At 40.8% G+C, this 15,227-nt stretch overlaps 1 protein-coding gene across 5 annotated transcripts in view; it reads right to left on the bottom strand.

The window, feature by feature from the left end:
• Window positions 1-416: 416 nt before the first annotated feature.
• The window catches only part of LNX2 (ligand of numb-protein X 2), a 58,368-nt gene continuing 43,557 nt past the window's right edge, over window positions 417-15,227 (bottom strand). For all 5 annotated transcript variants that reach the window (XM_039718345.1, XM_039718349.1, XM_039718350.1 and 2 more), the window contains 6 exons: window positions 13,422-13,793; window positions 11,792-11,938; window positions 9,418-9,595; window positions 7,474-7,705; window positions 5,595-5,753; window positions 417-2,784 (listed from right to left, as the gene is read on the bottom strand). In XM_039718345.1, coding sequence (XP_039574279.1) covers window positions 2,649-2,784; window positions 5,595-5,753; window positions 7,474-7,705; window positions 9,418-9,595; window positions 11,792-11,938; window positions 13,422-13,793 — 1,224 coding nt within the window. In that variant the 3' untranslated portion in view covers window positions 417-2,648. The remainder of the gene's footprint in view (window positions 2,785-5,594; window positions 5,754-7,473; window positions 7,706-9,417; window positions 9,596-11,791; window positions 11,939-13,421; window positions 13,794-15,227) is intronic.

Here is a 15,227-nt window from a genome sequence, read left to right as displayed (position 1 = left end):
GAGCATCCTTGCCTGCAGGAGATGGAAATGGGAACTGATAACCAGGAGACTCAAGTTTCAGCTGTAAAACTAATGTTTCCAGCAAGACTGTCTCCTTGCATCAAGTTTCTGCTGTGAAAACATCCTCCAGCTGATCAGTACCAGCTGGCTTGGAGGGGAAAAGAGGAAACACTACTTGTGGCAAAGTACCATAAAGCACAGATCTTACTCCACTTTAGAAACACTTCTCCCTGCTGGGATTAATGGTTAAACAGCTGGTATGTCACCCTGGCTGGACGAGCATACCCTCAGACCCTTATGGCATATTTATTAACTGTAATTTATGATAAATCACAGGAGAAAAAAATGATCTTTAAACCAAGTCTGCACCAAGATCCCAATATCTTCTGCAAAGAGTGAGACGACACTTTTGAGTTATTACAATGTGCAGAATGAACTTTTATTTTCATTCATCCTTCATTAATACCATACAATTAGATAGCAATATCTGGAAAAAAAGAATAATGAAATAATTTAAAACAGAAGGCACAGAAAACCAAACCCAACTATGCTGCTACAAGAGAAAGGGGAAAAATGATTCAGGAAGTAAATTTATTCCGAAGTTTTATCGCTCAGATATTCTGATCAAAAGTTACAGCACACAGAAACAAAACTGCACAAGCTAACCCATGCTTTTGTTACATTTAACATATAAAAGGAAAAAAAAATCTAAAAAAATTTTTTTCAGGATTTTGAATGAAAAGTGTAATTTTTAAAATAAAAACCACTAAATCTAGTATATATGTCAAAAACTTCCCTAAAGCCTACACACTAAGATGTACTTCACAAAAAAGTTTGCATTAAGGGCAAAGCATACAGTTAAACACCATCTGGGGATGGGAGAAAACTGATTCTTCTATCAGAGTATCAAATAAATTTGGTGTTTGCTTCAGAAACAAGGATTCTCACTACAGTAATATACTGGAGAGGACATTCTTTTCTATTTTAATATTATGAAATTAAACCAATACTATACATTACAGAGAGGAATAAAACCATCCATATGAGATTTTAATTTTTTTATCTTTTTTTTTTAAGCAAAAGAGTAACTTTATTTCTTTTGAAAACAAAGCTACTGGAATTAATGACATGCGATAATATGCCCCGATATTACACCAGCTAAATTTGAAAATAAAGTTCATGCTTCACAATTGAAATATGCTGTGACTCTCAAATACATTCTCTGGTAGTTAATAATACAATACAGAGGTCATTCATAAAATCAGTTCAGGTTGGGAACCTGGTTTATAAATGAAGCTCTTTTCAAATATTGAGAACACTGACAACACACAGGGTTAGCTCCAGGTCAGCACATTTCTTTCTGTGCTCCACCCCCCTTTTCTTAAACAAGTGGGTGCTTAGCCTGCAAATATCATGGAAAGGCAAAGTCTAGAATTTACAGGTTGGTTTGTAAAAATATTAAATACAATCCAAGACAAACAGTATTACTGACAACTTAATAGCAGGTGCTCTCTAAAGAAAAAAAAAATATCCTGAAATGCACAAGAGCTCTTTTCAGCATTTGATATCAAGGCATTTGCACATTTGTCAGGAAGTGACATTAAGAGTGAACTTTGCAGCTTACTTTGCAGTTGGACTTGAAATCAAAGAGCTTTCCTTCTAGCCTGCTCACCTGTAAACCATAACATATGGTTTCTTAATATCTTGCTTCTTTCCCTGGAAATAATTCTCTCATTTCGAAAGTACGAGTCAAAGTATTGTTTCCACACTTGAATAAAGAGAGCTGACAACTACAATAGAAACAGTAAAAATGATCCTCATAAAAATGTTCATCAAAATTCTCTGACATAGCAAAACATTCATTTGTAAAGTAAAATCTAATACTGCAAGCCATTCACTCAAAGGCGACCTTGGGCACATGAATCCTTGCCAGCATTGCAACGGGAATTACTTCCGTATTTCTTGTATAGGGTACAAACTCTGTAATATATTAAAGTTTCCTAACAAAGAGTCCAATTATTGCACTTTATAAAAATTCTAGTAATATCAGGCTTTTTTCCTACTTTTCTATGAACACTGATGCCCTGTAAGAAAAATTTGGGGGACCTAGTAATTTGTGATGAGTAAGATGGAATATTTGAATCAGTCCAAAATATGGGATCTAACTGGAAAGCTTTACGAAATGAAGAGATGTAACCTTTGGAAACAGGTTTTGGTTCACAGCAGCAGACAGATGTGTCATTCTGGTACTGACACAAGTTCTCTTTGCCAGGAAGAGAGGGCACATGAATGTTACATTAATATATCACAACACAACTTGAGGACTTTACAGAGAAACCCAAAGAACCATCGAGTTCTTCTGCAGACCCTACAAGCCTGATGAGTAAAGCTCAATGACAGCCACAGTGGAGTGGGGGTTTCTGTGTGAGCTCAAATATTTGTGTCAGCAATAGACATAGCAAACAGAAATAGCTATTTCAGGATGGCAGAACAGGTAGAGTAAGTCTGAGAGGCCTCTAAAAAAGGAACATACAGCAGTTTTGGCCCTGCTTTTAACCAGCTGTATCAATAAGGAAAAAAAGATAGAGGAGATTTTTGTGCCAGCTATCTAGAAAAAGATGCTGCTTGAACCCAAGTGATTCACAACTCTATATGAGGCTTCCAGGCCAGCAAATCACGGTTAAAGTCACTTTGTTCCTCTGCTCCTTCAGCATGGGAACGAGTGCAGAATGGCTCATTCCAACCGTGGATAGTCCGTTTACAGCAACAATCATATCACCACACCTGGAAAACACAAGAAGAAAAAGGAACACATTATGAGTCCTGCTCTGCAGTAATTAGCACACACCAACAAACAGCACTTCACTGCTGGGGTGGTAGAAGGTAGGTACTTTCCTCCTTCACATCAAGCTGGAAAGTGTTGCTAAAATTCCCAAAGCAGTTCAATTTGAAGTCTGTCCTACTACTGAAAGATGCCCCTGCCCATTGCAGTGTTGGACTAGGTAACTTTTTAAAGGTCCCTTCCAACTTCCAACTATTCTAGGATTAATCTGAAATTCATCTGGGAAATTCCCAAATCATTCTATTTCCATTCTAATACCAAGATAGTTCTGCATTAAGAGCTGACCTGTACAGAAAATGAGAAGAGACATTTGGGAAGACCTAATGGAGTCAAGAGAAGATGAGATAGCATGTGCATGACAGAAGCATTTCTGTTTGTTTGTGTGGATTATAACACATTTACACCAAACATGCCTTTACTGTAGGAGGTGTAAGTAAAGATATTATGGTTACCAACCAACCACATTCCAACTAAGAACCTTGTTTTCAGTGGCTTATGATTTTGTCAAATATAACCATTTGGCTTGAAATGTCCCTCAGCAGATGGTTCAATTGCAGCATCCCTGCATTTTGGATTAGGTAACAGAATTTGTGAGGGTGCCATTTGCTGGCCCTGAGAAAACTGACCTCAAAGGGTTAAATTCTGGTTTTTCAAACCTCAAGAGACTCTTCAAAAATGCACCTAATTTCTTTCTGTATTGAGCATGTTCCTTCTCTAGACACCTCTACTTTGCCAGCTGAGCGTGTGACATTCCCCAGAGTAGTCAAATGTGACCTGGAGATCAAACAAGACTTTTCCTGAAACTGATCCTCTCAAGTACTGAAGGCACCAGAATGGGTGGCAAAAAGATGCTCTCCTGAGCTTACCCAAGGGCAGAGCAGAGGAAAAGGGAGCAGTTACTAACACCAGCCAAATGTGCACTCAGAAGTCCTTCTCTGCCTGAGCCAAGGAATCCCACCACCCAAACCGAAGTGCTACAGTTCACTGACTGACATCTCACTCCCACAGCCTTTCCAAGGAAGCCATTTTGCTTTCTGTAAAATCACACCAGACACATCACGTAAGCAGAAAACTCTCTAAACTATTGAACTGTGAAGTTATTTATTCCCTTCCTCTCCAGCCTAACCTTTACATAATTTAAACAAAACAGAACAGCTTTAGAAGAGACCTGCCCCACAATAACTCAAGGTGCAGGTACTAAGGGGCTCTCCCTTCTAGATGGCCCATTTCTAAGTCCATAATGTCAGTGGAACAGTACATTTGAAAAGAGAGTACTACATCACATGAGCATATTTTCCATAGGTTACAAGGAGGTAAATGTGACCATGATGATTCTTCCACTCTTCTTAGGAATTATGCTTGAATTTCCATTTGTGTAAAGATTTCTAGTTATTAAGTCCCTAATCTGAAATTATTTGAGTTGAACTGGGATGTTTAATTTAATCTAAACTGTTCCACAGTTAAAAAAAAAAAAAAAAAGTAATTTTATGTTTAGCCAAGTTATTTTTTCATTTATTTACTTAGTCACTGAACTGAAAAATCAATTACTGTCAAGGCTCTAGGCATAAGTACATTTTTTTCTTAAGTACAAAAATCTGCATGTAAAAATCATGCCACAAAACTTCAAGTTGTATATTCTTGACTACCACCTTCAGAAAAAAATCAAGTTTATGAACAAGAGAACCCTAAATGGGAATTTTAAGTCCTGGTTCTGAACTAAACCTACACGAAGCTAAGATGCATATCTGGATACTAAACCTGGGGGCTGCATCCAAATGTAACGTGTAAGTAAAATATATTCTTTAAGGTCAGAAGGGACCTCAGGAGCTCTGTAGCCCAACTTTCTACTACAAGCAAGGTCAGCTGTAAGCTCTGACCAGGACTCTCAGGGCTTTACCCAGTAGTCACAGAAACCTCCAAGGGCAGAGACCATGCAGCTCATGCCATTGCCTGACCATCCTCATGGGGAAATAGCTTCTCCTCATTGCCAGTCTCAAGCTCTTTAGTTCAATTTGTGCCTGTTGTCACTCATCCTCTCACCCTGCACCACTGGGCTCTGTCTCCTTGACAATGTCCAGGTAAGTACTGGAATGGGCTGCTGGCTGCCCCTGAAGCCTTCTCCTTGTGGGGCAAGTGCTCCAGCTCCACCATCTCAGGAGCTTCTGCTGAACTTGCTTCATTTATCAGTGACTTTCCTGCCAACTGACGTCAGGGTAATGCCATGGGGACTTGGGTCCTTAACCGTCTTTTCAGAAATCTATCATCTACTTTCCTGCCCTTCTATTAAAGCAGCAGCACCCATCTTCAGTATCAGTTTCCATTGGCTTCAGAAGACTATGTGAAAGCATAAAGCAGTTTTGTCCACTTTGCAGAAGTGAAGCTCTAACTTTTAGCTGTTTTATAGGAAGACATAAACTAGCTATTTCTGCACATATGCAGTGCACATTGTCTCTTGGCCTAAAGTGGAGTTCAACAGAGAGACAGCAAGTGACATCAGCAGCACAGCTGGGGAAGATCACAGGAGATGCCATCTCCTCTGAGATGCCCCTTCCCCAACCGAAACACCCTGTTACTTCCCTGCATCCCACTCATCAGGGAGGCAAAGCACTACAGGGCTGCATGGTCCAGCAGCCCAAGATGCTACAGTGCATTTCCTTAAGCAATTAGCTGCACATAACTATTTAAAAGTGGTTCATTATTGCTGGTTTTTATTACTGTTTTCATTATTTCTCCCATTGTTACTTTGGCTTACTTCAATCTCCCATCAAAGTAGGCAGGAGTTCCAAGAACAATGGTTTTGATGAAGAAAGGCTGGTTTGTGTGGTTCTCCTCGTAGCCACCGACGATGCTGAAGCCCCAGCTCCCTAAATTGCTCCGCCGCAGCACCACGTCATGGCAGCTATGCAGGCAGCTGGGGATGGAAGCACAGGACAGCAAGAGAAAAAGCCATGTATGGTTTTACAGTAGGCACAACATCTGCTATCGCATCATTACCTCTGTGCTAAGTGTGGTACAGAAGGGGAGGGATCGTGATTAGACCTCTGTTCCCGAAGTAATTTTGCAATATTCAAGCCAATTACCAAAAAATCCCACAATCCTGAGACAGAAAAGTGTTTTAAAAGAAGTAATGCAGTGCTAGAATAATTACTTAAACACAGTTAACTCTGCAAACTGACAGTAACAGAACTGCATTTTAGGGATTCCACAGGTGGCAACAATGTGGGTGGAAAATCAATACCTGATGTGTTCAGTTTGCAAGTCAAAAATGCAGAGCATTTGTCTTCCACCCCCAACCAATTTAAGCTTTTACTACTTTAAGTAAAAATTAAAAATCCATGCACAATCTTCATTACCTCTGTACTGATTCATCACCAGTAATGCAAATATAAATGACTAACCATTTTATTACACAGGATGCAAATAATTCAGATCACACTTCACTAACTATATCAGCCTTAGTGAAAATTAATTCTTGCCAGTGAAGTTGGCAATAACTGTAATTTAAAAAATAAACAGACATAGAAATTAACTTTTCAGTAAAAAGATACCAAGTTCGTTACAGTTGTTTGGCACTGCTTTAAAGCACAATGCATAGCGTAATGTTAGGAGCCACACATGAGCACCTGTAGCATGAAAGAAATAAACCACTAGGTAGGAAATAAACTGCTGCTAAAGCACAAAAAGGAAGTATATTTACCAAAACCGAGAGCCATTTATTGAGATTACTCATTAATACTTAATTAGAAGATAAATTAATTGACAGTTAAACTCAGAAAAGTGAAACCTCTGGAGGGCCAATGCATGGCTGTGTTATCTTCAGCTGCATTCTGCTCCCAAGTCTGTCTGGTTCGTGTTGTGATTTTACAGTTTAAGTACAGATCTGGTAAATCTATCAGAGGGAAAGGAATTAACCTGCATGCCCTAACTGAAGTTAACAACTCTACTAGCTGCAGTAGGAGCTCTCTTCTTGCCAGAATGAGATTATAGCTGCAGCCTCGAGAGAGTGGGGAGTACAAATGAAGTGATGTCCAGCAGATTGCAGAGTAGTTAAGGGGAGGGAGCTTGCTGCAAATCTCTGAGAGTTTTTGAGTTTGGCAGAGATGGTAGTGGATTCTTGAAAAAAAACCAATGTGAGCCTATAGTTACATGGCTACAGTCTTGGCACAGGACATGTCAAGAGTCTGTCAGAATGGCCAAAATCTGATGCAATATTCTGAAGTCAAGTATTTGGCCTCATGAACTTAGGTAGCAGATTAGCAAAGAGACAGATGGATATATCCTTGGTGGTTTTATTAGAAATTGTTTGGGTTTTAGATATTCTATAGAAAGTTACAGTACAATAAAACAATAAAAAAAGATTAATTGTGTCTGAACAGAAGGCTCCACAGGGGTAGTTACCATGGTTTGTGACGGGATAAATCCAGTCTATTCACCTTCAAGTTTCCTAAGGACACATTGCTTCTGTTCACAGCCCACTTCCTAAGCACACTGCCAACTGAACGCAGCCGAGATGGCCAGGCAGAAATAAAGGCAGATGTGCTGCAACTATGCAGCTTCTCTGCTTCTTTTATGTCTCTTGCAGGAATTAGCTTGAAACAGCTGAGTAAGTACTTAATCGATTAATTCCGTACCTTGGCAGTCCCAGCCACATGACCCACGATGGCGACCAGCTGGCATCGTATTCATTTTCACTGATGGTACTCAATTGCTCCTCATCAGCCTGGGGCTGCTCCTCTACAATCTGGACTTCCAGGGCTTTCAGGGCAACTACTGAAGAGGCAGCACTAGCCTTCAGCATGGCCACGGCCTCGCTGTGACTCAGGTTGGTGAGGTCAATCCCGTTGATGTTCAGCAGCACATCACCTGCACAGAGCCGTGAGGGATTGCACATCAGTCTGACACTCCTGCCCACCACAGCACCTCCCATGCCAGGCTTCCATTCCATACTGCAGTCTTTGCACCTGAGACAGTCTGAACTAACAGACTAATAGTTCTGAAGCCTTTATATTGTCAGTTTGAAACTTTAATGTACTGAGCTTGTACCAAGTTGAATCAGTGCAATTTATTTCCACATACACACCAAATACTGTGACTCCTATGTATAATGCCCTGAAAATCAGAAATAAAAATTACTTAAGTACTTCACCAGCTTGGCTGCAACTGCTACTGCAGATGTCATGACACAACTGTTTTAAGATGAGGATCTTGAGTCCACCCTAACTTTAAAAGTGAAGGAAGAATAATGGCAGGAACAATGCAGGTACCTCAAGGTAACTAATTATTGTAGACAGGTGAGGTTCCACAGAGTGCTTTAATTCATCTGGTTTTAATAACTTGTTACTTGGGAGAAGGGAATGGAATTCAAAAACTACTGGAAAGTTTGGTACAAAACTCATTTAATTCAAAGAAAGACAAGAATCATCTCTACAAAGCTAATCTGGAAAGTGTCAAAGCCAGAAAAAGATTTCCACAATTTTAGTTTTATGTTTTTTAAAAAGGCCCAGGAGGAAAACAAGAATGTTATTAACCATCCAGTGGCAGACTCCTTTTTCACACAATGTCTCACCAATGAAAGTCAGAAAAACTAGTGCAAAAGTGCAAACACCTGGGTCACATTTGGTATGAGACAGTTTTTAAAAGGATTTTCCTCCCAGTAGCTTCTGTGGCTACTTTAATGTTACACAATGAAAGAACAATAGTGATTGTTCTATCAAGTGTGGTTTTTCCATAGTAGTACAGAAAAAGAAAGCATACCTGCTGGTGTGTAGGTGTAAATCTCCCCTTCTCAGAAGCATAGAAGGATGCTCCTACACTGTTCTCTTAAATGTACAATCTGTGAAGTTTTTTCCCTAAATTTCTTTCCTGAAACATTCTGTAATTCTGTGAACTGTGAATCACAGAGATTCCATAGGCAGTCTCTGATTCACATATGACATAATACATTTTAATCATCAAATGCTTTGCTATCAATTATGCAGGACTGCCTTCACCTATGCTGAGCCTAACCTCTGCCTCCTCATTCTCTTTAACAAAGCCAGGGAACAAGGACACGTGTTGCAGCACCCCCAAATACCATCAAACTCATGATGTCCCAGAGGATAAGAAAGCTTTTGGGAACCAGGATTACACTGATGGAGTTTTTGGGGCAAATTTTGTGTGGGTGAGCTGTGGCCTGTCATCAGAGCTCCTCTGCTGTTCAGATATTAATACCAGCGAACAGAGATTCCTTGGACAGAGATGTGGTACAACCCACTAAATCAAATATGAAAACAGGATGTGTCTGCATCACAGCAGACCCTCAGCTCAGGGGACTACCATCAGCTTTAAAGAATTTAACCATACATTTCCTGATCTTATCCACTTCCCCTGCTATCACGCTGTAAACATCCCCTTCCCAAAAAAGGTGAAAGTGCAACACTAAATACTGTCTTTCCATTATTAAATCATGAAGAAAAGCATCCATAAGCATTTTCCTACATCTGAGAGAAGATTTTTTGACAGCACCTGATTCTAGAGAACACAGTGATCAAAAAGCAACCAGAGGTAGCCATGCCACCAGGGAAGCCAAACCTCACCTCGTTTAATCCTGCCGTCTCTTGCCAAGCACCCGTGAGGCTGCACACTTGTCACAAAGATGGGCAGCTCGCCACTTTTGCTGCCTCTGCCTCCTGCCACTGTCATTCCCAGAGATTCATGTGGCTCTTTTTTCACAGTAATGTGCTTTTCTTGGCATGTAACACACTGGGAGAGATCCTGTTAAATAAAGATAAATAACATTGTTAAAACTAAGGAAAAAAACCAAGCAAACCAAAACTGAAAACCAGAGCAAACCAACTAAATACACCCCAAAGCCACACGGTGCCACTTTAACAGAACAGTTTAAAAGGACTAAGTAGCAGAAACCAGCTTTGGCTGGATTTCTTCTAGGTCAAATCCCTGCCCCCTCCAAAAAAAAAACCCCAAATCACCAACAAAAACCCCCCCGGATGTAGATACTTAAACATAGATAAAAAGCCTATCTTGAAATCTCACTCTAGTTTTTCTTTACATCCTGCACTGGGAGAGGCTAAATTTTAGGACTGCACTACAAAACCAGATGGTCAAAAGTCTGGAGACAAAACAGATAAGAATCTTTTAAAGTCTTGGTGAACATCAGCATTACTTCATTTGTCAGTAGAATATGTCCCAGAACTACAAAGAAGCTCCCAAGAAATGAAAACATGTGCTTTCATGATGACAGTAAGAGACTCTTTAAAGCCCTTATACATCATGTTCCCTTCTGCAGCTGTTATGTAGAACCTCCCAGAGCACAAACTAAGGCCAATTGATGCTAATGGCTTGTAATGGGTACCTTGGGCAGCCTCCCTAATAATTATAATGAACACTCAAGCTTGAAACAAGAAGAGATCCTATATTAAATTTTCCAACAACTGAATGATGGAGTTCAGCCTGTATTTAGTTCTGCTCAATAAAAAAAGATCTAAATCTAAATCAAAGTAAATTTTATTTGCTGAAGCCTTTCCCTCAGGTTATTAAGTAAAAGACTCAAATCACTGCACATACACCTGTAGTAGCATCTTAAATTGACAGAATACTTGCAAGGAATCCAAAATAATGAAAGAAATAACCTGGGATATTCTTCAAAAAAATATATGTATGTATTCTCCTGCCTTCTCTTGGAAAATGACAACGTTGTCTTCTCTGACCTCCAGTGCCATGTGCTCCTGACTGGCTCTGCTCCTCACATACACATTAATCATGGAAGTAGCTATATGTAAACACACTGCAGCTTATAAAGACAGTCCATTTCTAGGGCTTCAGGCTTCAGGACTGGCTGCTGCCACACAATCATATAAACATACTTTAAGCCACAAGGCTTCAAAGCCAACTGCTGGTTAATGAGAGAAAGATAAATGACACAAAATACGAGAAATGTTCACTTGCTGTCACATGGGACTTCCAATTTTAAAATAGCCCACAGATAGCATTGATCCAGGAGGGAAATCCACTCATCCAACTTTGGATCAACTGTGGTAAGAGCACAGCTCATGCCGGCACATGCAAACTTGCCTCAAGCTCTGACATCAACAAACTAATCACTGCGTGGTATGGCCCAGTGCTGTAGCCATGGTATTGAGGAGCCTCACCTTTATCCCTCAGGAGGAAAACAACCTTCCTAGAGCCTCATTTATTCTCTTCTGAAATGATCCCCACTTTTAAAGAAAATACAATCAACGCATGTTAGCTATCCCACCAGAAGTACATGATGCTAAATAGTAAAGCAAATAGAGTGGACAGATGGAAAGGTGGATTTGTTGACATAGTCAACATCACAATTATTTCACAAAGTCAACTTCTTAAGAGTGAGAAGTTGCATTTTTCTAATTACAAGGACATCTCAAGCACAGGCTCTATTTTATCATGTCTTCCAAATAATACTGGCTTCGTGAAAGTCTCTTCATTTTGCCTTTCTCTCCCTGCTTGAGACTCAGCAGCCTTGCAGCCAGGACTGTTGACTCATGAAGGAGATGACACATCCCTCCAACATGCTCTTTATATGCTGGATGGTGGGCACCTCACGTCTTTCCTGGCTGCAGCCAGCACAGAGCAACAAAAAGTGCAACAGTCTTGAATGACAGCCCTTCCACGCAGGAGTACCAGCCACTGTCTTAGACAAGGTCTAAGAACCACAGCTGTGTGAACTCACAGAACTTGCTTCTTTCACTGTAGTCAGCAAATCCAAAAACACACTGAAAACCTGTTGTGTATCTTTTTTTCCTACTGTTCCTACTCCACACATGATGCAGGACTTGAGAACGTGGAAGTCATCATCATTTTTTAAATTAATTTGATGAAAAAAAAATATAACCCTTTCTTGTAGCTTCGCCTTGCTACACACACCAGCACATGAGTAAACGAGTATTTTTTCCTTTCAGGAGAAGCACCAACCTTATGTGAGTTAGGTCTGCTGTGAAACAGCTGCTGGGACTGGTGTTGGTGTGAGCTGCTGTTGTGAGTCCCGGTGTCTCGGATAATGCTGACTGTCTGTGACTTCAGGGGTCTAGAGATGATCAAGTTCACTCTCTCCCCGCTCGCCTGTTGAATACATTAGGTCATCAAACGTCATCAAGTTTGATAGATATTGATTATTAGAAAGGGAGGAAAACATGACAGAATGTGAAACAAGACAACAGCAGACCTTGTTTTCCAGTTCCTTTTTAGACTGCACACCTTTACTTGCTTCTTTTTGCAATTCCCCCCAAAATGGAGGGGAAATTAACATTCCTCCTTCACCTCTGATGTTGCCTTTACATCAGCTAAAAATCCTTTGTCAAAAGGACCATTTCTCACTTCGTGTTACAGAGCTCCAAACATTAAAATTCACCCCATTCCATCTGCAGCCTCTGTGAACTCCAGCAACACATAGCAATAAATAGAAGAAATGCCTATGTGATAGCTCCAAGATCTGCAGCTTTTGATAAAAAGCTCTGAACATCTCTGGTACTTCCCGAAGATGCTCATAAGAAAGATGTAACACATGAGCATACCATAATATTCTGGATTTTGGGGAACCCTGGGAGACCCAGCTATAAGACAATAATAAAACATCGACTCCTTCTATTGCTGCAAAGCCACACCTCAAAAGGTAAAAGTTACCCAGTGCTAAATTCCAATCACATTGGGAAACTGAAATTATAATTCCCAAGTTTGATGTTATTTTAATTTCATTGCAAGGAAGACTCTTGAAATGATTCCTGAAACAAGAATTTACTACTCATTTGTATCAGACTTTTCTATGTGGTGCTTTAAGCAAAGATGACTGCACCAGACTGCAGGAACATACCACTGGTATATTCCAACCTTCCTAAAAACAAAGCTATTTTCACCAACCTCCCATCAGCAGGAAGTAGCAAAGTGCTGCATCTGTTTCCTTACAGACTGGGAGAAAAGCATGGAGTAAAGGTTTTCCTGTGGGGACATAGATGGGTCATATGTCACACTGCAACAAGCTTTGGGTAGTATTTGTGTCCAGGACATAACCAGACACTGGAAATAGCCCTTTTCTGAACACTCAAAAAATTATTTGTACCATGTAGGACTCATGGAAAATCTCTGACTCCCCAGCTGCTACCTGTTGACTCTGACGTCTGACAAATTACTTTCTTGTTTTAACTCAATTCCATGCACAGGCAAATCAATAAAAAATAAAGCCCACTTCTATAGAGCTTACTGAGAGATTAAAATACAATACATACATAAACAGAATAACAATAATCCTCTTTTTTTTCTTCTTCCCTGCTAAGCAGTACGCTACAATAGGCTACCCTCCTTGCTTCATGAGCTGTCTTCTAACCTTCAGGCTGCATTCCAGGGAAGACTAACGCATTTTTCACTTCTGAGGAGGTGAAGTTCATATGGTAAGCGCCAAAGCAGATCCTGTTCTTCACTATTATTTTCAAAACATAAACCACTGCAAATTACATTGACACAGGCTTTTAGGCTGTGTCACACAAGCTGTTCTGTCCAGGAACAGACTCTAGAAATAAAGCTCAGGGCTCAGGTGGGGAAAGTGAATTACCTGGATAACCTGAGCAGCAAGCTCCGGTGTGCCGTGCTTCAAGTCGTGCCCGTTAATGGCCAGCACGCGGTCGTTACTGCACAGCCTGCCGTCCTGAGCGGCCAAGCCCCCTTCCAGGAGGTCGAGGATGAAAACCCCCGGCTCGTCCGTTCTGCGCACCAGCTTGATGCCGAGCTGCTCGCTGGAGTCGCGCTTGTGCAGGGTCACCTGGAAGCTGTCCTCGCGCGCGGAGCCCGGCGCCTCGGCGTGGCTGTGCGTGCGGCTGCCGAAGCGCCGCTCCCGCAGCACCGTCAGCTGCAGCACCGAGCACGGCTGCGACAGCACCGCTCGAGCGTGGTTGTGGGACACGTTGCTTATGTCAAAGCTGTTGACCTGCAAACGACAGCAAAAGAAGTCACAATGATGGTTTTTTGTGTGTTTAGTTGAGTCCTTTCCAAAGTAAATTCACTTGCTGCAAAATCAGCCTTGGAGCAACCTACATGTCTGACTTTACTAGGCTTCCTCTCTTGTCCTTCCATTCTTTCTTGCAAACTCGCACCAGATGTTCAAGCTACAAACTTATTTTTAGGTTGGAAAAGATCCTGAACATCATCAAGTCCAAGTGTTAACTCAGCACTGCCAACTCCACCGCTAAACCCTGTCTCCAAGTTCCACATCTACCCGTCTTTTAAACATCTCCAGGGATGGTGAATCCACCACTTCCCTGGGCAGCCTGTTCCAGTGCTTAACAACCCTTTTGAGAAGGAATTTTTCCTAATATCCAATCTAAGCTTCCCCTAGCAATATTTTAGGCCTTTTCCCACAAAGATGACAACATGTGCCCAAAAGTGAACACCTTCTGTCATCACAGGCCAAGGTTTTTGCTCTCCTTGTCTCCTACACTTGTCTTCCTTAGATCTTTACATTGTTTGTTCTCCAGGACAAGAACATGGCATATGCTTTCAGTGTCAAGCCCAGCACGACTTAAAACTGCAAAATAATAGCTGTAAGAATAAGGCATCCAAATCTCCAAAGCAAACTTGTGTCTTACAATATGCAGTGCTTCCATTATGTGAAAAAACATTTTAAAAAACTGATGTCAAGAATAATGAAATTGGTTCCTTAAGAGAGCAGAAAAAAGGTAATCATACTAATTCTAAAGTCTTAGCATGAACTTAGATTTTCCACAGATTTCAAGTAGGCCAGAGCTTTAGACTTATAACATGTACCACCCAAAATTCAGTTGTAAATGAAAAACACATTAAAATTTCTCTACCTAAAACTAAGAATTGTGTTTGTTATACAGCTCACTGATACAAAGATCAGTAATCTTCAGTCATTTCTTGCACGGTAAAAATAAGAACTGACAGTACAATGAGATTTGGTAGAAAAGAGAAGTATGACAAAAATTAACCATGAAAGCTGTATTTGCCTTGCTCTGTAAGAAAGGATTCAAAGTTAACATTAGAATTTCATCCTTAGCCTTGGTGGAGGAACCCCTGCCCCACAATTTCAGCAGATAGAAACTCACACCGAATGATCTATACTGATTGATGTGCCTTACCTAAGCCTTTCAATAGTCCCCATTGCAACCTAAGTAAATAAAACCAAACATGCAGCTTCTCATCACCTAATAGCAATATTAAAATTATAAAAATATACAAATTGATCCATGTACAACAGCTACCACATTCACATCACACATCTGAGCTGAGGGGCTCCCAGAAGTCTGTGCCGAGCCACTTGGCTGTGGTGGCTTCTGATGGTGAAGGAGGACTGCACCCTCCCTGAGACACCTCCAGCCCAAAACCCAGCACAAAGCCACTG

Source organism: Passer montanus, unplaced genomic scaffold (assembly GCF_014805655.1).
Source record: "Passer montanus isolate IOZ18808 unplaced genomic scaffold, ASM1480565v1 scaffold4, whole genome shotgun sequence".
Lineage (NCBI taxonomy): Eukaryota > Metazoa > Chordata > Aves > Passeriformes > Passeridae > Passer > Passer montanus.
Note: the sequence above shows the minus strand (reverse complement) of the source record. Positions and strands in the feature narration are given on the sequence as shown.